Source organism: Anthonomus grandis, chromosome 3, assembly GCF_022605725.1.
Source record: "Anthonomus grandis grandis chromosome 3, icAntGran1.3, whole genome shotgun sequence".
NCBI lineage: Eukaryota > Metazoa > Arthropoda > Insecta > Coleoptera > Curculionidae > Anthonomus > Anthonomus grandis.
Window position 1 is genome coordinate 37,525,685 of NC_065548.1, and position 26,440 is coordinate 37,552,124.

At 31.8% G+C, this 26,440-nt stretch overlaps 2 protein-coding genes across 6 annotated transcripts in view; one reads left to right on the top strand and one right to left on the bottom strand.

Annotated features, from left to right (window-relative positions):
• The window catches only part of LOC126734444 (nose resistant to fluoxetine protein 6-like), an 88,387-nt gene extending 82,199 nt beyond the window's left edge, over positions 1-6,188 (top strand). For all 5 annotated transcript variants that reach the window (XM_050438093.1, XM_050438090.1, XM_050438091.1 and 2 more), the window contains exons 10-12: positions 3,187-3,376; positions 3,477-3,619; positions 5,784-6,188. In XM_050438093.1, the coding sequence (XP_050294050.1) occupies positions 3,187-3,376; positions 3,477-3,619; positions 5,784-5,981 (531 nt within the window). In that variant the 3' untranslated portion in view covers positions 5,982-6,188. The remainder of the gene's footprint in view (positions 1-3,186; positions 3,377-3,476; positions 3,620-5,783) is intronic.
• LOC126734446 (probable cytochrome P450 6a23) lies at positions 6,057-21,804 on the bottom strand. Its single transcript, XM_050438096.1, has 3 exons — positions 20,666-21,804; positions 6,367-6,600; positions 6,057-6,275 (listed from the first exon to the last, which is right to left on the bottom strand). Exons 1-3 carry the CDS (start codon positions 21,642-21,644, stop codon positions 6,118-6,120), a joined length of 1,371 nt encoding a protein of 456 aa, XP_050294053.1. The 5' UTR covers positions 21,645-21,804; the 3' UTR covers positions 6,057-6,117.
• Between the last annotated feature and the right edge of the window lie 4,636 nt (positions 21,805-26,440).

Consider the following 26,440-nt stretch of genomic DNA (forward strand, 5'->3'; position numbering starts at 1 on the left):
AGTTCTGATAGTTCATTTTCTAGTGTTGAGGAAGCAAAAAGAAGCAAGGAAAGTAGAAGCTACAGGGAAAAGTCAAGCAGTTTTAAAACGTAATTGTTTAAGTACAGACGCGAAACAAAAAGTTGTGTCAAAAGGTAAATATTTACTGCCTTAATCCACAGAATAAATGGGCATAAGTAATTCGTACCACCTAGTCTCTCATCACTTGTTATAAACACCCCACTGATGGCGCTAAAAACTAAACTTATTAAATTAAAATTTTTGGTTAAACTCATTTTACGTACTTAAATCTTATATTTAAATTAAATATTATATTGCTCCTGTCAACTATCCTGGATTTCTAACTTAATAAAACTAAACCCAAAAATCCCGAATAATAAAGTTTTAAATACAAATAAATTTTAAGACCATACCTGTGCAACTTTTCACACTTGAGTGGCTGTGACTGAGGTCTAACAAAATAGTACGTGGGCGCATGAAGTCAAATTTTACGAATCAAATGTATAAATTCTTAAAAAAATGCTTAAAACATTTATTTATTTAATGGAATGATTAAATATTGCTTAGAATATTACTTTATGACTCTTTTCACATAAAATTTTGCAATTTAAACATGCATGTCATGTGACAATGCAAGCAACACCGGCACATGGACTTTTTGCGGCACATCAAAGATTCTTATAGATCTCTGAACTGAACTATATCAACGAATTTAGCAATAAGCTGAAAATCAGTCCTGCCTAGTCAGTGTCTGTACTTTATTCGTACTGTTTGTTGGTACTTTTATGGTTATTATAGTTTCTAAGTTTTATATGTGTCTAATTAGGTTTTTTTATAATAGTTTTCCTCTTTTAAATAAGTTAGTTAGGATTATCAGTTTTTTTTCTCCTGACTTGTCTTATTCTATTGTATATGTAGTTACAAATGATCAAATAAATCAGTAATCAAGTGTGTGCGACCAGTCAAAAAACTGTGACAAAATTCGACCAAAGTTATACCAGGGTCTACGGCCCAAACTTCTCTCAAAAGCACCAATCAAATCATACTGGTAAGTCAACAGATTAGTCACCGTAGATATACCCTGAGAAAAACTATGCTGATGATCACTATGCAATCGTCTACAGTGCCATCAAAATCACACAGAAAATAACCTGTCAAATCTGTCTGTTTAGGAACTACAGACTAAATACCCACACCTCTATAGTTACAAATATCAGTTCTATCGCCAGTTTTATGAATTGGTGTTAAAAAGCTTACCTTCCAATATTTAGAAAATTTGCCTGTCAAGCAAAGATTGAAAAGGTGGTGCAGAGGCTTACTCAAAGTACACACACAGTTTTTAAGAAAAACAAATGGGATACCATCAGGACCAAAAGAATTTTTGTTAGGAAAGCGTAAAATGTCATCAAATATGTCCAACAAATAAAAAGATGCGATTTAAATCCGTAACTGTAATTAAACTTATAGTCAGAAGCCTTGCCGATAGGTTGCCTGTACGTACTTTTAAAATAGCTAGCAAATAAGTTTACAATATCTTGACCATTACCAGCAACCTCGACTTCCATATGCATGCTATTGTGGTATGATTCAGACCTACGCAATCTATTGATCTGTTTCCAAAATGAAGAAGGATCATAAGAAATTTCAGTATTTAATCTTTCAATAGATGCCCTAAAACATTCATCACGAAGAGTTTTACATTTATTCCTCAAATTTAAAAAACTAACATAATCCATAGAATCCTTACTATTTTTAAATCTTGTATAAGCAATATTTTTTTGAATAACAAGATTCTGTAATTTTATACTAAACCAAGTGTTAAAATTAGATGATTTAAAATGTTTAATTGGAACAAACATCTCAATAGCAAAATAGAGAGCAATGTTAAAAATATCAATGCATTTATTAATATCTTTCTGATTAAAAGTAGTATTCCAATTCATGCTAGCAAGGTAATTATTAATGGCAATAAAATCAGAGTTTACAAAATCATAATAATAAACATCCTTAGAACATTGAAAGGCCTTTCAATGTTCTAAGTAAACATCATACTCAATATTTAAATCACAATTAATAGGAACACTTATTTCATAAGTAGGATGTTGGTTTGATGCCGGTGATAACATTTTCAGTGGCATATATTACTTTAACATCAGGCAAGCTTGAGAAAAACAGATCAAGAAATGAATCAAACAAATTTAGCAAGTCATTCACCTGCTTAAGATAGTTACAACAACTACATAGTACATTTGCAGATAATATAGACACAGTCGTCTCAACACGCAGTCCATTCACAGAGTTCCTTCATACCGCATGTGGCAGATTAAAATCACCACACACTAGAATATCACAACTATTGTAAACACTCACAAGATCCATGGATGTAGAGGCAAATTCCTCATAAATTAATAAAAGAGAAGCAGGAGGGATGTAGACAGCACCAAAAATGATATTATTGTCACTGCATGATACCAAATACGAAATGCCTGGACAGATACGAAAAAATTTCATTTTATTCACTGTTTATCAATATATGCCTATGTTACTTGGAAAGCATCCATGTTATTGCCCGGCCATTATCGTTAGGATCCGATGCAATCGAACATATTCGATAATAACCGGTCGATATCATTAATGACCGGATTATGATCATTGTTCATAACATATATATGCAGTAGTATTTTAACCAAGGTACTTTCTTTTGAGTATCAATCAGACAGCCTCTATCATCTTCAGGAAAAAACTGGTAAGATTGATTGGTCAGTATGATTTGGGGTCTGTGTAGTCTTTAAGGTATAAAGACAATTTTCACCTCTCGTCATAACTTGGAGACGTAACGCTGAGCGAAGAAGTCTTAAATAGTTGAACGATATGTGGTGGTACATCTAACTCATTGTCCGGGAAATATCGATGCTCGGAGATTTGAAAGGGATGGATGTATCATGTCGGCAACGCCATATCCACAAGACCGCCGACTAGTTCCTCTCGAAAGTTAGCCTATTTCTGGTTTATTATTATTGTATTATTTATATAGTTATTATTAATGTATTAAAGAAATAGGAAACCATCCCAGAGCATCGCCTCATTAAAGGTCGAGAGTGAAGATGAGTTGTTGCAATATAAATAAATATGAACCGGATATCTAGAAATAACCTCTAAACTTGTTCTATCATTTTACGATTTTAGATTCACGTCATTCTCTGGTGGCTTCTAACATTTGGATTGTGTATATTTATGGTTCTAATATCAGCACTATTCTACAATCCCGCATTTCATGTGACACCCCTAAAAAGCGCCTTTTATTGGGCTTCTGGAAAAAATCTTTTTGCTCTTGGAATTGCTATAGGTATTTTTGGATTCACCCAAAAAGTAGGATGTAAGTAAGAACAAATTATTTGATAAATTATGAAAATTAATTTTTATTCTCATTCTCAGAATGAAATGCAATATGATTTATGATTTGAATACTCTTATAGGGTTTGCAAGATCTATGTGCGAGTTTGAGCCAGTACAAGTCTTAGGAAGACTCACTTACAGTACTTATATTATACATGTAGCCTTTATACGTTGGAAAATTGGCTTTAAAAGGTATCCCGCATCAGCAGATGATACTATGTTGGTGAGTTAAGAATTATAAAATGTTACCATACAAATCTATGTAGCTCAACAACAAAAATAAGGAAACAAAAAAACTTACTATATGGGAATATACAGATATTTAGATTTAAATTTTCTTATAGCCCATATGTAGTGTTATTTTGGTATAGGGTCTTTTTTGGCATTTATTGATGGCCCGAAGTACTGCCAATTTCTCTACTGCTAGGCTCTTGTAGTTACCAAAACTTGTATCTACAATGTTAATTGTGCTTTCGATGCAGGTGACTACTATTCCGATTCCACATGTATCTATGCCTCTGATCCCATTCACATACGAGTATATTTTCGTTATGTCTTGTCCTTCTTTTATCGTATATAGTTTTATATCCCAAAAACTTGAATGTGGTTTGTGTAGCGTTTTGTTCTTTCTTTTATCCACTCCAGCTATTACTTGTAGAGTCAAGTTTGAGGTGGTTCTATATGCTCTATTCATCAATAATAGGATGGGCCGCTTGCCTAGTACGATCTCTGCTCTACTGCATCAGAAATCTGAAGCATTAGATTTCTGATGCAGTAGAGTAGAGCCCACAATTTAAAATTTTGTTATCCTCTTTAAGCATCTGTAATATCTCTTCGCTAGTGTAGCCTTTCTTTTCCAGTCTGGTAGTTTTAATCTTAGGACACCTGGTTAGATCAACCTCTATAATTAGTTCACCGTCTCCTAATTTTTATGTTTTTTTTTTGTACTTTCAGCTTTTCAGTACTTTTTTGTACCCAGCAGTCTCTGGGCTAGCCACGAGCACTTTAATTTTGACTCTTACTTGATAACCCGTCTATAATACCTACTCTGTTATCTCTATTTTTAAAAAATTCTTGCATTCGCTTTAGTAGGGCCTTGAAATCCCTTTTTGTCTCACCGTATATAATTAAGTTATGGTTGTTTGCTTTCTTTTCAGGACTCCTCTATATCAGAGCTCACTGGCTTGGGAATTTTGTTGGTTTATTTTAAAATTTTCGCGAATGTTTTTTTTCTTTATCGATTGTTTTTCGGTCTTTCTCTGTACTACTTTCCATAAGCTGTCTCCATGGCTTCATCTGTTTCTCGTAAAGCCGTGGCAGTGAGAATATCTGTTACTAAGCTTAGTTGCCTTCTGGTAAGAGAAAATTCAGAATTTTCCGATTTTTCCCAGTAGCCGAGAAGCTCCTAGGGCAAATTACAGCCATGGTAGAGTATGTCATGATTAACACTTTTATGTTAGCCACAGTCAGACTCATAAAAGTCTCCAGATTTAGTGGTTTAAAAGCGGTGGTCCTCTTCGTTAGGGAATCGGCGGCCTTATACTGATCCTATCGAGTAACGTGTAATGTGGTTGTGTCCCTTGGTCCAGAAAACTCTTAACAGGTTTAAAAGATGTTAATAGACCAATTGACCAGTAATGAGATATTCTATGTATTTTTTTCAAATTTATCAATAACCAGATTTTGAGTTATCCCACTTATTTTCAATTTTGCACTGCAAATATAAAGAAAAATGTTGTTGCTTCTAGGAATCAACCCTGAATCATTAGCTCTAAAATCCCAACTACTATTTTACTATGCTTTATTTTAGCATGAAATTATAACTCACAATAGTATGAAATTTTAGAGGCGAATAAACTTCTGGAAAATTAAGTTTCAATGCGGAATCAGACATTTTTTGTGTAACTTTCAAAAAAGAAAATATAAGTGTAAGATGTTAGTGAATAGTTATTATATAAGGATTCATCCAATAAAGACTCCATGTTTATTACAAAAACTTAATGCCCTGGAAAACTTATGGGAATACTCTAATAATGGTAATAAGAAAGTTCTCATGAAAACATGAGAACCAGTTTTAATAAATTGATTTTGAAAATTTTTGCCTTGCCAGTTATATCGATGCCAAAAACGATGTGATGAAATTTAAGAAGATAAGATTAATAAGGTACAATACTTTTTTAAATGGGGGACTACTAAATTTAAATATGAAGAAAAGAAGTTTATATATCTAAGTCTTTGTTTTAAGGTAAAGGTCTTTGTTTTATTGATCAAAACAAGGATGAACTACCATTGTAAAAGTATAAATTCTGCTATTTTCTATAATATTTTTAATACTTTAACAGAGATCACTATGAGTTTTGGATCTTGGATTGATTTTCTTTTATAAGTTTTTTTCAGTTCTTGGTGACGTGGCCGTGGCATACTTAGGCGGCACTTTATTATGCTTATTAGTAGAAATGCCTGTATCAGCTATACAAAAAATGTTAGGATTTTCTGTACACCACAATAGAACTAACAGGATACCAAAGTCATCGGAAAAGTCACTGGAAACGTTAGATTTGGATGGAGACAACACGAAGATGTAAGAAGGAACGGATAAGATGTAATATGTAATTTCATGCAACAACAAATACTTTGGAGTACCAAATAATAAATTTAAAGCAATGTACAGGGTCTATTTATAATATACTATATACAATGAAAATTTATTTTATAACTAACTTATATTGCTGTAAAACTAAAGTTGAGATCCTCTTTGGGGCTTAAATATACGACTTTCGGATTATAATTAAGTCTGCTGTCCTTTTTCATTTTTACCTTTAAACGAGAAAAAATACTGATTAATACTACTCCAACCTGTAACGTTATTAGTCTGGTATCTGTAAAAGAAGATTCATATTACACTAGTGTCAAAAATAATAAATAATTGCTTTGACTTAGTTAGAATGCTAAAAGCGTTAATCTACTTACAAAATTTATTGTCTGGCCCTGTTCCAAATGGTAAAAAAGTTTTGCTTTCACTCATTTGCGTTTGTAAAAATCGATCTGGATCAAAAGTTTCTGGTTTTAAGTAAAACTCTGGATCTCTATGAATTCCCAATATGGACTGTAATACTAAGGTCCCTTTACAGGGTATATTTTCCAAACTTCTGCTGCCAGAAGACCGGATTATGGTTGAAATTGGTGGGTATTTTCTCAAGGTTTCTGTAAAAGTTAAAAGTAAATTACTAACCCAGGGATTAAACGAGTGTTAATGATTGATATAAATTCATAACTTATGTAGGCCGAGAAAGCATGCCATCCAGGCATTCTATATTGCCCAATATCGCCGAAAGAACAATTAGGTATGAATAAAGTGTCTCACCATCTCGGCATATTCTAAATTGATGTTTTAAAAACAAAAACGGTTTATGGTTGACCAGAAAAAAAATGCTGCGGTCAGTATTCTTCTACCTATCAAAGTTTTTGACTTAAATTTATTAAGAGGATAGATTAGTCAGGATAGTCCTTAGTCCAGAAAGCAGAATAAATAGGGATGTTACTTGCTATTAGGTGTTTCTGCCTTCTTCTGAGCAAGGACACCAGAAAACCAAAGATTTGTTAAATCCCTAAATCTACATTTCAATGGTTAACTTGGTTTTAGGCCAAATAGAAGCACCAATGATGCAATATTTATTTCTGTTTCTTAAAATTATTTAAAAATGTAGCAAAATAAAAATGACACTATTTCTCATTCCTTGCTGCTAAGAAAATTAAACTAATGTTTTAATTAAATGAACTATTGTAACTACTTTTAGCAATATGGTTCTGAAGGAATCGTTTTGAGTCCATTTTATTTTTAGTAAACGGTGTTGCCCAAATTGGGTGTACACATGTATGGGTATCTTGGAAACTATAAGAGATAGAAAATTGGTTAAATGGGGAAAGTTGTAGGGCATTTAGTTACCAATTTAGTGCCGCTTTTAGAACTTTCCCTACTTTCCTATTTTTCCAAAACTTTCCCTATTTAACCAATTTTTTAGCTCTTATAGTTTCCAAGATACCCATACATGTACACCTAATTTGGGCCACACTGTATACATACAAGGTCCCGTATAGTTATGTCCAAATTTTAAGGGCATAAAGTGCGCTTCATTTTAAGTAAAAAACGCAAAGCTTGTAGGTCCATTTTCATTTGTTTCAAAGTTACTCGCCCATGAATGTTATTAGAGGGTAATACTAAAAATAAATTCCTAAAGTAAATAAAAACTACTACATTTTTTTTCGGAGATCACAATAAATACCAACGAAATTGTTTTATGATAAACAAGGCAGTTATTTCTGGTTTCTTAGTGAGCGACGGTATCTTTATCAAAATGCCCTACTGATTTTCTTCCCAAGAGTACGCAGACATGTATGGCTACTATAACGACAGTGCAGCAAGCAGTTATCAAATATGAACATCGGTTTCCAAATAGGAGCATTCCTCATTACAGAACATTTCTGGAAGTGCACAGATAAGTCTAGGAATGCGGACTGCGTGATTATTATTTTGATCGGGGAGTGAACTTGCCAGCAGACCTAGATTAATGAGTATTAGATACTGTTGCAGAAGATCCAACTATCAGTGTACGTCGAATCTCTCGAATTTTAAAACGTGAAGGCTTACATCCGCATTATTATCGTAAGGTAAAAGGTTTGCTTAAGGAGGATCACTATCCTCGTCTAGTTTAATGTAACTGGATATTAAGACAGTCCTGTCTTAATTTTCATTTCTGCAGAACAGTCCTGTGAATAGGTGAAGCGACATTTACGAGGGTGGTATTTTAAATCTGAAAATCGATCGAAAATCTTTAATCGATGACTTGTTGATTGGCTCTGTTCTGCTTCCTGCAAGATTGAATACGGACAGTTAACACCCTTACATTTTTTATGGAAGAACTGCAAGGACTTTTGGAGGATGTCCCACTGAATTAGATGTGGCTTCGAATCGATGGGGCTCCATCGCATTTCGAAATTGCTGTCCGAAACTAGGTTACGACCAACTATCCAAGATGAATTGGTCAAGGTGGTCCTGTTGCCTGGTCACTTAGATCACCCGATTACAATCCCCTTGATTTTTATTTATGGAGGTACATGAAAGATTTGGTCTATGCGCAAATTCAAATACAAGGGAAGAGTTATTGGACCGTATTCAGCAGGCTGCTGAACAAATAAAACAAAACAGGAGTCAAATACAGATAACTATGTCATCTGTTGGCTTACGGGCAAAAGCCTACATTCAACAAGGAGGTGGATAATTTGAAAATATTATCAATTAACTTAGAACATTGAAATGCTAGAATTAGCATTGCCATGGAACTATGGGCAGTTTGTTTACTTTTCGCGAGATAACATCAGCTTTTGCCTGCGGTGTTGCCATTTCAAATTTTTTAGAAGCGATTTTCGGAATAAGAATGATAATAATTTTTTTTTTGCTTTGAAGATGTTTTTTTTCGCTTAGAATAATATATATCTATTTCTACTTTTTATTTTTAATACAAAAACTAACATCAATAAGTTAATTAACCTTCTTTTTTAATAATTTTTTATTTACTTTTCAAATTCATTTTTAGTATTATCTTCTAGTAACATTTATGGGCATGTAACTTTTAAACAAATAAAAAGAGACCTACAAGTTTTGCGTCTTTTTTATTGAAAATGAAGCGTACTTTATGCTCCCAAAATTTGAACATACCGATGGCGGCGGGACGCCATTTTGAAAAATAAAATTAAATAAAAAGGGGGGTCATGCGATACATCGTTTTAAAGCTCCCACTGAATTCTTGATAGTCATAGAATGTTAAGTCATAGTCACTTTTACACCTAGGAAAATGACAGCATTTCAAAATCTGTTCAAATTTTTTTTCGCATTTAATTTATTTTTATTTTTTTTACTCTAACTGTTGTAGAGGTTTTTTTGTCAATGTCAATATACAAATGCGAAAAATAAGATTTGAAAAGGTCATTTTGCTATGGGTAGAAGTACTAACTTAATAATACTTAATGACTAAATCACTTAATAATATTTCCTTATTTGTTCGTTTTTTTTTGTTTTCTTAATATATTCTTCTTTATTTGATCGTTTCCTTTAATTTTCTGGTTGCTCTACCCTATGCAGAAGCTACGGCGGTATCAGCAGAGCTTAAGAACAGAGAAAATTTATCAATAATTGTAATATAAATGTGATAATTAATATAATATCAAATGACAACATTATTCAGTAACAATGGCGTACCTATTATTTTTAACAATTCCCGTTGCAACCTATTTCATATCAATACTATTTAATATTATATTGATTCTCTCATGCAAAGTAAACTTTGCTTTGCAAGTAAACTTTGCATCGATATATTTAAAACAATACTTGTTTTAAAATTTGAAAAAATGAAAAGAATAGTGGCTTGTAGAATTCTATAACGAATCCATTGATGTTAAAACTCAATTTTGACAAAAATGTCAGTTGACCACTTTTATGCTTTGGACGGCGGATCTGACAGGAGCGATTGTCAGATTTATTACTATCGGAAATAAACTATGTTATGCTATAATAATCCTTATAGTATTTAATTAAGGTGTTTGCTGCGAAAAGTCAAGAAAAGTGACCATATAAGAAGAGTAATTTTCTGATGTCAGCGCTATGTTGACATTTACAAGTATAATTTTTGTATACCAAAATATAGCAAATATGGGTGAAGTTAAATAATTAAAATTTTTAAATAAAGGAGGGATATTAAAGAACTGCACATGTGACTGGCTTCTAATGCAACCTTTTTCCTTCATTTCTTTGATATTTTCAAAAAAAAATTTTGCCTATACAGGGTGTCCCAAATTCGAAATTTTTTTCAACAAATGGACTACTTAATAGACATAATGAACATTATTGGTCAATAGAAAACTTAAGAGAGAATCAATAAGTAAGACCTTAGGAACAACAATCGTTAATGTAATGTGAATATGTAACTTGGAATAAATTCAGTAGTTCATTTCATTTTTTTTTCTTTAATAAATGGTCAAAATTTAGCTCATTTCCTAATTGGTACTACCACAGAAGAAAAAAAAGGCCGTTCATATACTTTTTTTCCTCAAAAAAATGCTCGCATCCATCGATTAGAATTTGTAGTTGGCCTTTTTTTGTTGAAAACATAGTGTCCCAAAAAAGAGATATGACCTCATCGATCGATCGATCCATCGATTTTTTAAATAATACCCCTAATTTTTTGTTGCATATTTTTAAAAAGCGTATTAAGAATTACAAAAATGCAAAATTTTATGTTTATCTGATTAACCGTTTTTAAGATAATTAAAATATTTTTTTTATGTAATAATAAATTATAAAATCTGTTTTACTCAAAAATTTTTTTAACAAATGTTTTGAATGTAGTGCATTTACTATTTAATATTATCCTAAACGTATTTAAAAATCGTTTTGAACATTTCTAACGTTTTATGCAGAAAGTAATATACAGTGTGTCCGAAAATTGAAATACATATTAAAATATTATCGATGATTTTTTTAAAAATGGCTTTTATTGCTTATTTCTATAAGAACATATTGACTTATACAAAACTGCAAAATTTTTAACTTTTACTCCGCACGCGTGCGGAGCTATTTACATCTGTGGTACTACTCTAAATATACTTTACACTCATGCCTTATTCTGGTTTTCAAATCTTCAAAATTTTGGGAGCTTGGATACATAAACCTTGGATTTCAAATATCCCCATTGGAAAAAATCTAATGGACTTATATTTTAACTTTAAGTCTAGTCATTCAAAAAATTATCGCAAAAATAGATTTAAAAAGAATTGAGAGTGTGTTGAAAAGTGTTAACTTATAATAAATGTTCAAAATGGCCACCTCCATTCTCCATACAATAAAAAAGATTTTGCTCAAAGCGTTGTCGCACGTTCTGCAATACTTCAGGCGTGATTTGAAGACACTCATTTACAATTCTGCCTTGTAAATCTTCTAACGAAGTGGGTTCAGTCTCATAAACTTTGCTTTTTAAGTGACCCCAAAGAAAAAAGTCTAGAGGTGATAAATCCGGCGAACGTGGAGGCCATTCAATAGCACCTCTTCTTCCATCGTCCTGGAAACGTCCGATCCAAATATTCTCGCACGAATAACGTATAATGTGGTGGGGCACCATCCTGCTGAAACATCAATCTATCCTCATCGTATCTGTCATTTTAAGTTTCAATTATAGCTGTCAATGCTGGATCAATGGCCTGTTGTAATAGCTCTAAGTACATTTCACCTGTCAGATTTCCAGGTAAAAAAAATGGACCAACAAAATTATCACCAAAGATACCAGCCCAGACATTTAACTTTTGTGGGTATTGGGTGTGTACCTCACGATACACTCTAGGATTATTGTCGGACCAATATCGGCAGTTATGACGATTGACCAAGCCATTCAGGAAAAAAGAGCTTTCATCAGAGAAACACGTATTAAACAAAAAATTTGGGTCATTAATAATTCGTTCACTCATAATTTCACTAAATTGTGATCGCCGATCGAAATCATCTTCATTCAGCTCTTGCACAAGATGTATTTTGTACGGATGAAACTTATGAGCTTTTAGAGTTCAATATTGCGTTTGCGATTCGCCACTGATCCAGTTTCTCGAAATTTGGAAACAAGCTCCAATACATACTTTCGCTGCACCTTGCTGTTTTCATGTCGCTCATTAATTAATTCCGCTGTTCTATTAGCACATAGATTATTTCCAAAAAATAATTCAATTATTTCAACTCTTTCTGCCGTTGTATGCACCATTTTAATTTTTAAAAATAGGTATTACCTAAAAAAACAAAGTCCCACACTATAAATCTCCTTTTTTAACAGCGTACTACATTTAGAATAAATTGAGAATAATTCAATTTTTAGTTTTGGTCAACAAGAAAATTTTACAAATATTTGTAAAATTTTTTGGCTGACCCGTTCTCTAGTTCATCCGTATTATTCTAATGATATTTATTACCTGTCGTAAATAAATTAATATTAATACTAACGTGGTCTGTGATTGAGATAGTGAACTAAAGCAAATTCTTTTTAAATGTATTTTTGCGATAATTTTTTAAATGTCTAGACTTAAGGTCAAAATATTCTGTAATATGATAGAGCTATCTCATTTTTTGTCTCATAATTTCATAATACTTGATGGTTTTGTCCTACTGCCTGGCATTGTTTTTCTTAAAAGTACTTTTAGTAGTCTATGATAAAGTAAAAATATTGAAAAATTACCTTTTAACGTTTAAATGCGAAAATTTTAAAAAGTACTTACTTAAATTGCATCAAGCCAAGTACCCTTGTAAAGAGAATTAAAAGACATTTCCAATGAGGTATCACTCGACCCCCCTTCCCATTTAAGATTTTAGGGGTAGTGCCACCCCCGCTTAGGGGGCTGTAGGTGGGAAAGTGATTTTGCGATTATTAAGTGTCCCCCTCGAAAATAAAATCGACGGGTCCGAGCGTTTTTTTAAAAAGTTAATGGCTGTATGTAATTGGCTCTATTTCGTTTTCGATGCCCCACCCGGTATATATATTATATATCAATGTAAACGTAAAAGAAATACAAGTCTTTTAACAATGTTAAAATTTACTACTTTTAGGGTTAGAACGAATATGGAATGTCATATTTTTTCCAAATTTTTGAAATTCCCTATGAAAAAAAATGTTTACAAAAAACAATACTGTTAAAATTACGGGGTTTTAAAACCTATTCCCGATAATGTACAATTTTACAGTATTTAGTAAAACCAGGTGGCTTAAAATTTTGCAGTTTTGTATAAGTCAATATGCTCTTATAGAAATAAGCAATAAAGGCCATTTTTAAAAAAATCATCGATAACATTATAATATGTATTTCAATTTTGGAACACACTGTATATTACTTTCTGCATAAAACGGTAAAAATATTCAAAACGATTTTTCAATACGTTTAGGATAATATTAAATAGTAAATGACCTACATTCAGAACATTTGTTAAAAAAATTTTTGAGTAAAACAAATTTTATAATTCTTTATTTATTAATATTCTATTAATTTTTAAATATCTATTATTTTTTAATTAAATTATTTTAATTATCTTAAAAACGGTTACTCAGATAAACTTAAAATTTTGCATTTTTGTATACCTTGATACGCTTTTTAAAAATATGCAATAAAAAATTAGGGGTATTATTTAAAAAATCGATCGATCGATCGATCGATGAGGTCATATCTCTTTTTTGGGACTACTGAAGTTACATACTCACACTGTATACGGGTCAATATGTAGCACAACAAAATGATCGGCCTGTTTTTTCTTCAAGAAAATGTAACTAAAAGATATGCAAAATTAATAAGGACCAATTTGATGGTTTCCTAAATGGAAGAACTTTTGTATATATGTAAAACCTAAAATATGTATAATCTGTGGATATATGTAAACTTCTCTAGAAGACTTACTTTCTTTCGGGATTTCTTCGAAACACGCCACAAAACCTTCAAAATCTTGAAGCTTTACGTCAAGACTAAAGCTAACAAGGGAGGTTAGGGCTATCCTCCCAAGAGCTATTTAGCCAAAGTTTATATATTTCAACAAGTACAGTCGTGCTGTCATTAGAAATGGTCAAATGGATGCAAAAATTAGATAGAGGATGAAATTTTAACAATAAGTTGTATGGGTTGAGAGAGTGTAAAAACCAAAAATGCTAACAAAAATTCCGAGGGGTTTTTTTAGGGGATGATTGGGGATGGTCTCAGATTAGCGCTACCCCTTTGGACTTACAACTTTGACTCCAGGAGATAAATTGTTCAGAAAAATCAGAGCTACCTTTTCTTCCACAGAGCCGAATTCATCCGAGTCGATTTAGAGGGTGTAAAAAGGGAGTGAAGTTTTGAAAAATTGGTTTTAAATGAATAACTTTCTTGGAAAAAATCCCACGAATTTTGTTCAAATAGCAAAGTTATAGCTCTCAAAAAGACGCGTACACTGATATATATATCGACTATGCAAGACATTTTTGACACCCCCAAAAAAATTATCAAGAAATCCAAAAAATTTTCGTTTTGAAATAACTTGAAAACTATACATCAAAGAAAAAAGTGTTGAATGACAGAAGGTGGAGAAAAATTTTACCTTCAATTTGATAGTAAAAGCAACCCTCAACTCCGTACGTAAACCACCCTTATGGGGGGTGAAAATTTTGAAAACCTTTTTGGAGAAGCTATCGACTGTACGATGTTGCTTCTACGCAACAAATTGAAGCAAAAAGTCTAAGCTATCATTTCTTCCACAGCAAAGAGGTAATAAATTGCATTTTATGGCCTGTAAAATTATGGGGCGCATATTAGAAACTAGTTTTTTCGAGTTATCTCTTCGGATAAGAATTTTTCAACTTTGTCTTAAATAAGAAAGTTGTAAAACGCAAAGAGACGCTTCAATTGATTATGAAATCATCCCCTTTGTCTCGATTCTTACACCCTCAATAAGAGGGGTGAAATATTCGAAACTGTCTGTTTCTCAAATAATTTTTAAACCAGGCATTACGCGAGAGTATTCTGAATGTTATTGATGGACAACTCGAGTATCAAAATATTTCGGGGTGAAAACAACCCCTGACATATCATCCCCCTTCAACTTTTACATAATATTTATTTTATTTTGTTTTCAACTGACGAGAAATTTGGAAACTCATTACTTTCATACTCTACGATTGTTATTTATAGTTTTGGCTACTTTTTGCATGATCAACTAAGCGTGTATCGTGTATTTTAAAGGGTGAACAAAATTGTATTTGTTTTCGATGGTCTTGTAAATAACGTTTAGGCAATTCGATGTGAAAGTACATCACAAAGGTGTTGTGACCCTCTTTCAACACACACGCATCCCCCTGATGGGGGTAAAGTGTAACGTAAAATAAAGTTTAGTTATTTGATAGCTCGGGAACAATGTATTGGTTCAAGGCAGTATAATGTAATACTTGGCTATCTACCCACCTTCAAACTAAGGGTAAGGTTAATAAGTATTATTATTCCTATGAAAAATTCTTACCCGAAGAGATAACTCGAAAAAACTGGTTTCTAATATGCGTCCCTTAACTTTACAGCTCTTAAAATGCAATTTATCACCTCTTTGCTGTATAAAAAATGATAGCTTATACTTTTTGCTTCAATTTGTTATTCTTCATTTCTTCCACAGCAAAGGCTGTGGAAGAAATGATAGCTTAGACTTTTTGCTTCAATTTGTTGCGTAGAAGCAACATCGTACAGTCGATAGTTTCTCCAAAAAAGGTTTTCAACATTTTCACCCCCCATAAGGGTGGTTGTACGGAGTTGAGAATTGATTTTACTATCAAATTGAAGGTAACATTTTTCTCCACCTTCTGTCATCCAACACTTTTTTCTTTGATGTATGGTTTTCAAGTTATTTCAAAATGAAAATTTTTTGGATTTCTTGATAATTTTTTTGGGGGTGTGAAAAATGTCTTGCATAGTCGATATATATATCAGTGTACGCGTCTTTTTGAAAGCTATAACTTTGCTATTTGAACAAAATTCGTGGGATTTTTTCCAAGAAAGTTATTTGACTTGATAATTTTTTTGGGAGTGTCAAAAATGTTTTGCATAGTCGATATATACAGTAATGGCCAAAAGTAGATAGACAAATGGTTTTTTAAAAAAATCAAAGAAAATAAAAATTCTATAATAAAGATATTAAAGTATATTATGGGCAACATAAACATGTATAAAAATAATAAAACATTCTTTAGAAACAATCACCTAATTTGGTAAATAATAAGAAATAACTAAATATACGCTGGACAAAAGTAGATAGACAAATTTAAAAAATAACCAATACTCTTTTTTTCTACATGCAAATAGATTCTCTTCTACCAATGTTCGTCTTATAGTCCTTGAGGACACATTACATAGGGATTTGAGCCTGTAATTCTATCTGAATTTGACGAGAAGTCAGGAAAGGGTTATTCTGGCTAATTGGTTTTAATTTGCGTACAGCTCAAACGTCCATTTTTTTTTTGCTCGACCAGATTTATTTTTTGGCTCTAATGATCCTGTCCTTTCATATCTCTTGATAATTGGCCAAACAGCTTTTCTTTTAATATCAAATCTACGAGCAATATCAATTTGACGCTTACCCGCGCGATATGCATTAATAATGCGTTGTCTTAAATCAAGAGAGAATCCAATTACGCGTGGCATGTTGCACCTTGACTTAAAGAGAAGCAATACTATACTAATTTTATTTTATAAATATCTAGATAAAAAAATTATTCCAAAATTGTTTTTGTCTATCTACTTTTGACCAGCTATATTTATATTATTGCTTTATCTGATAGTAAGCAAAATATTTAACTAAAATTTATTGGTATCTTTTTATAGACCGCCTTACAAATAACAATAATTTAAAATCTAGGGGACCTGTGGGTAAATCTTTAAACAATTATATGAAAATAATACTTTGTCTATCTACTTTTGGCCACTACTGTATATCAATGTACGCGTCTTTTTGAGAGCTAACTTTGCTATTTGAACAAAATTCGTGGAATTTTTTCCAAGAAAGTTATTAATTTAAAACCAATTTTTCAAAACTTCACCCCCTTTTTACACCCTCTAGATCAACTCGGATGAATTCGGCTCTGTGGAAGAGAAGGTAGCTCTGATTTTTCTGAACAATTTATCTCATGGAGTCAAAGTTATAAGTGCAAAGGGGTAGCGCCAATCCAAGACCATCCCCAATCATCCCCTAAAAAATATCCTCTAGGAATTTTTGTTAGCATTTTTGGTTTTTGCACTCTCTCAACCCATACAACTTACTGTCAAAATTTCATCCTCTATCGAATTTTTGCATCCATTCTCATAGTCACAGTCGGACTGTACTAAAGTGAAATATATAGACTTTGATTTAGCGTGCAATTCATACTGACACGACAACTCACAGACTGACACGGAAATTCACCCAAGCAGGCGGATTGCAATTTGCATATTTATGTGGTGTTGAGATAGTTTATTTTTACCTTTTAAAATTTTTGCGGTCAAAATTACAAATTTTCTATTCGTAAGATTTTAAGAATTTATCCTTGTTGTATTAAAACATTATACTTTTATTCTTCCTATATTATATTAAAAACAAATATTAATTATCATGCTATTTAAGCTTTGAAATACCTTTGACGAAAAATCTACCATTCACAAGTAAATACTCAAACTGCTGTCCGCCAATCTCCATACAGTGATACAGGTTATCTTCAAACCGTTGTATATTCTGGAACATTTGTGGTGTTCAGTCACTTCGCGACATACGTTAATGGTTCGTGATTACAGAACTTTTAATAAGTTAGGTGTCGTGTATGTCGTGTGAAGAATTTAAATCTGGGTACCGGAGAGGCTGCTCAACAGCGGCCTAGAAAATTAGCAAATAATGCGGAGTTCCGCCTTGTTGAAAACTCAGTTCTTGTCCATTGTATGGTGTCGTTCTCTATAACATTTGTTAGAGCTGGAATTTTATAATAAATCTAAGTAGACTTCGCCTGTTAAACTTCGAAGAAGGAAGAAACGGCCTACAATAGAATTTCCAAAAATACCAGCCTATACGTTCAACTTCTGGGGATGTTGTATGTGCTTCGTGAAAAATCCTCGGATTGGTCAGCCTAGTAGCGTCCTATCCATCGCAATTTGCCTCAATACCTCCGTAGGTTCATTTAGTACAGGATTTATGAACTGCATCTTTTTATTATAAACAGAATCTGTTTCGCACCAATTCGCAAACAATTTTCAAAGACGTGATTTCCATAGTTATAGTTTTTGAAAAAATCCTGAATTGCTTCTACTCTTTTCTCAACTGGGTGGCCTCAATAATGACAAATTTAAAAGGTTTACCCATTTCCATTACATTTTAATTTTTAATAATAAGTCGCAAAACTGGGTTAACTACAATGTGAAACACGAACCCGGGAACTAAAATGCACCTAAATTATTTGCAAATGAAAAAAACAGCGCATTCTTTAGAAACAATTTATTTTGCTTAATATTGAAGTAATATTAAATAGATTTTTAGAGAATTAAAAATACTTATTATTGAGGGATCTTATTCCCATTTAAAAAAATTGGGGGATGACATCACTACTTAGACGGTTCAAGGTTTTGCTATGTTTTCTGCGTCAAAATTTCTCAGAAATAAACTTTTGCTGAAAAGTTCTTGCCCGCACTAATGCCTTGCGGTAAGTGTTCGATGGGCCAATGTATAATATGTAATTATCCTAAAATGTTACTTAATATTTCAGCGCTCTGAACAAGCAAATACATTTTTCGAAACGCCGACTATTAAAAAATTTCAGTAGGCTTAATTTAATAAGTAAATCAAGTGTTTTTTTTATATTAAAAAATATACTTTTCTAAAAGCAAATATATTTATTAATTAATAATTATATATTTATTTTAAATTTTGTCAAAGCTAGTTAAAAAGTGTTTTTTTTTGGCATTTTAAAAAATTATTTTTTTGTTTATCCAAACAAAGCACTCCAAATGTCATAACCGAGCGTGATATCCTAAACAATGCCCGACCAAAGTATATATTGGAATTATGATTTTTAAATTTAGTTACATTAAAGAAAAGTTTTTAATGCAAGAAGCAATGAAAATTATATTGATTTCTGAACTTCAATCAACCCTCTTCTCTTTTTATAATAAAATGGGCTGCTTTCCCCCTAGGTGTAAATTAATATAATTTGACTGAATAAGCACATAAAATGTTTTTAAAAGAAAAAAAATTGTTTTAAATTTTTTTACAGGGGCTGGTACGTTTTTGAATTAATAGGAATACTCGTATACTTGAAAATTCTGAATAATGCGTTGTAATATGAAAAATGGTCACATCGTCATTAAAGCCAAGTATTCGCCGAGTTTTCCAATAAGCAGTTTTCCATTTTTGAAATTATTTTTAATAATAGAACAATTTATTGACGAGTAAGTTATGAAACAGGTTGTAAGGCAATATGATTTACTAACTACAGGTACTCTATAGCTAGAGTACACTTACTAACTTAGAAGTTCTATAAAAATGAAAGTATTTTTTTAATAAAACAAAATTATATGCGATCGATCTGCTTTAAAAGAAAACTAAGACTTTAATTTAAGATTGAGAAGATAAAGTTTTTTTTGTTAAATTTTAATTATTGTAGAATTGTAGATAAAGTAAAATAATAATTAATATATAAAGATTATTTATATATCTAATTACGAATTCGTTACCCGTAGATGTTATAACTGCTCCTTCCGTAAACTGTTTTAAGAATCATCTGGATAAATTGGACATCTTTAGTATTTGAATTTGGAAGCTGACATTTGAAGATTTATTGAAATATATTGTAATGCCTATTTAGTTCATAGAGCTATACAGAATGTAATTTCTTGGCTTTTATCCAATAAAATAATAATAATAATATTTAGTTCCAAATTTATTTAATGCTTCATCAATCAGTTAACAGCATTTTTTGTAATTATTTAAAATAGAATCCGACACTTTCCTAATTAGGATTAATTAATTCTTGAACTTGACTTACAATCCCAAATAGTCTTTTTATCTGATGTAAATTTTGGTCAGCAACCAATTAAGAAATTATGTTTTAATAATTAATTAGTAGCAGAGAAGCACTAGAGATGCATGAAGAAATAATAAACTATAGCAAAACTACTAAAGCAAAAGGATCACATAGCAATGAATTTATTAAAGAAAATTTAAAATCGTTTAATTTTTTTTTAACAAACAACAAACAAATTTGTAACTATTAATGCTGATTAGTCATATGGTTAGAACCTTTAAATGTGACCCTTAAATCACAAAACTCTTTATTTCTACTCTTGCCACGTATTTTCAAACTCAAGTTTTAATCTTCTCCCGAAGAATATCATTAGTGAAATACGTGTCGAGAACAAACATAAAGAGTTTGGGTTAGTGCTAAAAGATTCTTTTGTTTTGATTCTTTTGATTAATGCTGAAATTCAATTAACATTTGGTATAGTAAAGGATTAAAATATATTTTTTAATTTTTTTCGTTTAAATGTTCCACCGCTATACTCATATTTTCTAGTGCTTTTACTTATATACCTTTCTTAAAACGGGTTTGCGAGTTTGTAAAATGTTAATCAAATGGGCAAGAAAAATATTTGCATAAGGTTGCAAATGATTTTTAACCCCTAAATAGTTAGTAACTAAACTAAATAATGTGAAATATCTTACCTTTAATCACCGCATCCATATACTCCAACTCCACGATATTTTCATAACTGAAGCTTCCATGTTTGTTATTAAACCTTCTTATTTCTCCTAGCAACTCCTCCTGGACCTCTTCCGCATTGGCTAATTCGTACAGACAAAAAATCAACGTAGAATAGGAATAAGTAAGCATATCCGCAAACATATTATAAACTTCTTCACTGAGATCATTCATTGAAATATTTGTCGATTCATTATAAAATGATATAAATGCTTGTATAAAATCAGTCTCTTTTTTATCAGTTTTTTTCCTTTGTTCCATGGCCTCTTTTAGGAAGATCGTCAAGTCTTTGTGAAGAGGTTTGGTTTGTAATAGAGGGAAAATAAGAGATAGGTAGTATTTCAAAGAAAGGTTCGATCTTAATTTTAATAATCGATTAATTGGTTCAATTATTTCAAAGCAGTTAAATCCAAAAGCTAGACATGTAGATTCAAGTATAAAATCTCTAAAAACTATTACATGTTCCTCTTTAGAGGTTAATTTATCCGCTAAAGCCTTTTTCATTGAGTTGTTAAATTTTTCCACAAAACTGTCTAAGAACTGGTCTTTAATAATACCTTGTTTGGGTGTCCCTGGCTCTCTAGGAAATATTTGTTGAAGATCACTATAGCTTAGAGAGCAGTCAACTAGGGTGGGTTTTAGAAATAAATACAAACCACCTACTTTACACTGTTTGCTCTTAAATTTCTTGTATTGCTTCCATAAGAACACATGCAGACAAACTTCTTGCTTAATTACTTCACCAAAATTCCCATAGGGAATAACAGGGGTCTTTCCTCTGATAATCTTGTGCTTTTCAAAGTAAGTGTATTGTTTCAGAATCCATACTAACCCAAATACAGTAGCAAAAGATACAAGAGTAAGGGAATACACTAAATAATACTGGTTAATGTACTGTAAAAATGGCAGTTGTTCGTCGAAACAGACGCTGTTTAAATTCATTGTGTACAACTAAAATTCACTTATTTTATATAATGTAAGATTATGCTGGTCGGGCGGGCGTCTCATGTGAGTAGAATGTTTACAAACCAGGCACCTTGAAGGCGCGCGCAATACCGCTTTTAATTAGTGGAATATTAATGTTAGTAAAGCTAAAGCACGTAATACATAGGAGGCAAGTTATAAAATTTTATGCCGGTGTTATGTGCATTGTGCAATCTGTTATTATGACAATGTTTACAATATTTATTAGATAAGAATACAATTTAGCCAAAATTTTTTTGATGAAGATGTTTTATCAATTTTAAATATTCTGTAAAACATATTTTATTTTTATCATTTTATTATATTATATATTTTTTTATTTTATATTTTAATATATGTATTCTCATTTAAAACAAAACTCTTTTAATGATCTATAATAATTCTATCTCAATTTAATTAATTCCATAATCACTTAATAACTTGATATATTTAAAATAACGTATATTGCTAAAGATCTTTAATATTCATTGAGTCAAGAGGACACCCAAAAATATTAATTGGCCAGGCAGTCAGAAAGTAACGTTTGAGAGAAATGTGTGTAAGTTGGTGTGTTGGAAAAAGAGTTGTGTTTACTGGTTAAACCAGGCTGCTAAATTTAATAGTGGTGAATATCTCAGAAATAGTTGAGTAGATATGTGGCCATTATTAGTAAATTTGTACAGATCTGTTTTTATTTTGCGCATCTTGAAGATGCCCGCACAAGTAGGTGTGAAAGCCTCTGTTCGACGTTTTTTCAATTTAGGAACGAATGCGCAATTCCTCGAGTGCTGTCTGGTAAGACTGGGGGCCTTACCTGTGGCTCGATTGACACGAATAAACAGAAGGATATAGTAGAAATATATCCTTTGTCTAATTCGTTGAGATGCTTACTGTTTAGCGGCAGTGGAGCGTCTCGGGAAGCTCTTACTATTCTAGGTGACACTAGCTAGTCGTCAAATAAATAAAGATAACATGTTTGACATAATATGTATATATTGAAATGTGACATTGTGTAAATTGATGTTGACTGAGATGATGCAAGGGAACGGAAGTTCCCCGGTGAGTATATTTTATTATTGCCAAAAGTTGACAGAACAGTAAATATTGTTTTTTTTTATTATTTTTATGTGATGTTCGAGTTTATGTCTAACAATATGAGAAGAATGACTGTTGAGTGAATTTGCATTGTAGAGACCCATTGGCTAAGAACAACTCTGACAGATAATAAACCACATTTTAAAGCGTATTTTACAATTCATGTTTTTGTATTCTACAACGGCGTCTGCAGGCAAGATCTGCTGATGACCCCACACGTAATACAACGCAGCAGTATAGTCTTCACTTATTCTGCATTATAGTTCTTTGTTAAGTGAAAAAAAAGCATAACTATCAACACATACTCTTTTTCTAATTCTATATACCGGGTGACCCAATAAAACTGTTCCTTGGCCACATCTCGGAAACCGTTCGTCGTATGACTAAAAATTTTTTGGGTAAGTCGGTCATGAAGAATCGACGAAAAATATTTCCAAGTTCTAAAAATGACCACCAGAGGGCGTAATTACCATTTAAAATTTTAATATCGCATTTTCTTTAAATTTCGCATAATAACTAAAAATTTTTTTCCACATTTTTAAAGAGATTCAGTTTATCTATCATTTTTGTGAAGAAAAAACTGATAGTTATCCATCTTTATTTAAAAATAAAGATGGTGGTGGGTGTTCAATTGTTTTTGCAACAACCCACCTTTAACTCCTTAACGGTTTGTTCGATTTTAACAAATCGTTAAATCGTAAAAACGATAAGGTACCGTTAAAAAGAGTTAATTTATTTTTTGAATCCTTTTCCGCCAGGGGGCTAGTTTTGACACCATGACTCAAATCCTAAAAAAATCGAATGGAATAATATGACTTTTTCTTTATGAAAATTTAGCCAAATGCCATCCAAAGAAACCAGTGAAACCCGTTTTTCAAAATCTCATTCCTAACCTCAAATATTGAATAAATGAGATTAATGGTTCTTTGAATGCCAAGAATCGCGCGGTAAATGTCCTAAAACTATTAAAAATGTTGCTACAAAATAAATAAGATGAAATGATATGATGATAAGAGGCAATCATCAGAATATTCATGTTGCTCCAAAGAAATTAAAAGCATCCTGAATTTATTAAGCTAGTTTAATATTAATTTTGGAATTCTTACCTTTAGTTTAAAAAGTAAGTCTATAAACACAAATAGGTATAATAAATGTTAAATTTACCTTAAATACATACAGTTATAAAAAATCCTCACAATAGCAAGCATAATAATTGACAACCAATTTAACTAACATTTACTAAAAATATAACCTAAGAAGATCAAATTGATAGAACTCGTCCATTATTTCAAAGAGACCAACGTAGGTAGAGACAAAATAAAAACACTAAGTCTCGGCCTCAAAATATTTTTTATGTCCCGAAGGTTACATGTTTCGCTTTAAATAAAGCATCATCAGACCTTATAAACTAGTAGTATCTCTCACGAGATGACCTGCTTTGTACAAAACAGTTTACTGTACAATTACTTATACTAGGGTCCCATTCTCATTTATCTTAATTCGTTTTCTTTTAACCTTGTCTGAGGCACTAGATCTGTAAGATGTATTGACGTAACCCCTTAATTTGTTATCCCTGATGATGGACATGCTATATGTCCGAAATATGTAGGATTAATATTTTTTAAATAAATTTAGTGGAGGATGACCGAAGTATTTTTAGTTACCCATTGATCTATTAACTCCACTGCCAGATTGGACTACTTCTTCAACTTCCTTGATTTGTATCTCTGGGGAAGGATTAAGGATATAGCCTTTGCATCAAGGCCAACTTCCCGCGAAGTTATGATTGTTAGGAATGCCATTTCGAACATCCGGAGAGCTGAAATTGAGACTGCTGTTCTTTCAATTCATTAGCGTCTGCAAATGAGCATCCAAAATAACAGAGGCCATTTTAAACACCTGGGTCGCTATTAGATCACTTTCTTTTTCCAAGCCCTTATTTCCTCATGGGCTTTATTAAAAAAACGCTTCTTCTTAGAGCCACAGTCTATATCATAAAAAGAATTTAGTAAACTATTTATAAAATACTCCCGATTATACCTATAATATTAATGTGACTTAATGAGTTCAGCATGCTTTCAATCCCTTTGGAGCAACATGAATGTTCTGATGATATACATTTTTTAATGATTTATATTTTTTAGACTCATAATTGCCTCTTTAACATCTTACTCATTTTGTAGGTAAATTTTTAATAGTTTTAGGAAATTTACCGCGCGATACTTGGCCTTCAAAGATTGAGTAATCTCATTTTCACAATATTTAAGGTTAGGAAAGAGATTTTGAAAATTGGCTTTCACTGGGTTCTGAGATGGTATTTGGCTACTTTTTCATAAAGAAAAAGTCATATCGTTCTATTTGATTTTTTTAGGATTCTGCATCATACGGTCAAAACTAGCCCCCTGGCGGAGAAGGATTCAACTAAATTAACTATATTTTCGATTATTATTGCCCAAGGAATGTCTTTTTCAACGATACCAAATTTCTTAAAATCGATCAAACTGTTAAGAAGTTAAAGCAGATTGTTGCAAAAACAATTCATCACCACCATCTTTTTTTTTTTAAATAACCGATGTTTTTTTACAAAAATGATAGAAAAAACGGGTCACAAATGTGAAAAAAAATATTTAGTTATTAGGAGAAATTTAAAGAAAATGCACTTTTAAAATTTAAGATTGCAGTTATGCTCTCTAGTGGTTATTTTTAGAACTTTTTTTTCCAGCGTTTCATGACCAATTTACCCAATAATTTCTTTCACCCCCAAGTTATACGATGAACGGTTCCCGAGATATGGCCGTGGAACAGTCTTATTGGGTCACCCGGTGTAATATCACATCTAGTCAACAATGTATTGTTCTGTAAATAACGGATAAAAATATTATTTTAAAGTGTTTTGGTCTTTGCATAATTAAGGAGAAAAAAACCTAAAATGAAATGGAAATTTTGGTGTCAAGATTGGTTTATAAAATGGAGTTTATTAAGTCAAGTTAATTTATTAGAAGAAGTACGACTATTGTAATTAGAAATTATTTTTGTAAGAATGAATCTTTCCACCTAGAGTTGTTGACACCGTAAAGCACCAGGAAATACCACTAACATGAGCGAGTTTCTTTCGACAACTTCTATAATTTGTGTCTTATCAAAAATAATTAATAGAAACTGTAATAAAAATAGTATGTTTTCATTTATTGAAAATTATGTAGAGAGCGGCAAGTACTAAAATGGGTTTCTAAAAAAATAGTTGTACAATTAGGGCAACAGTTGATCTAGCTACACATTTAGGTAGAGGAGAGAAAGTCACAGCTGTATGTGTAGATTTGCGTAAAGCGTTTGTTGTTGCTTATCATAACTTTTTATGACGAAATAATCAAACCAGATATATTCGGAGCAAAGTATTTATTGTGAGCTATCATCAGTGCTAACTGAGAGTGAGTTAAATGTAATTTTGTATATTTTTATATAGGAATAGAGATTTTAATAGTAGAAAGATAAAATGTTCTCACTTGTCAGTTACGCATAGGTGTTCTACTTTTTCTTTCTATTTTTAAAATCTTTTTTCCTATATTTAAATATAACAAATCACACTCAATTTCCCTGATTATGGCTCACATGCCGAAAGCGCTCCGCTATAAGACATTAATAAATACTTTGCTCCGAATAAATCTGAATAACTCCGAATA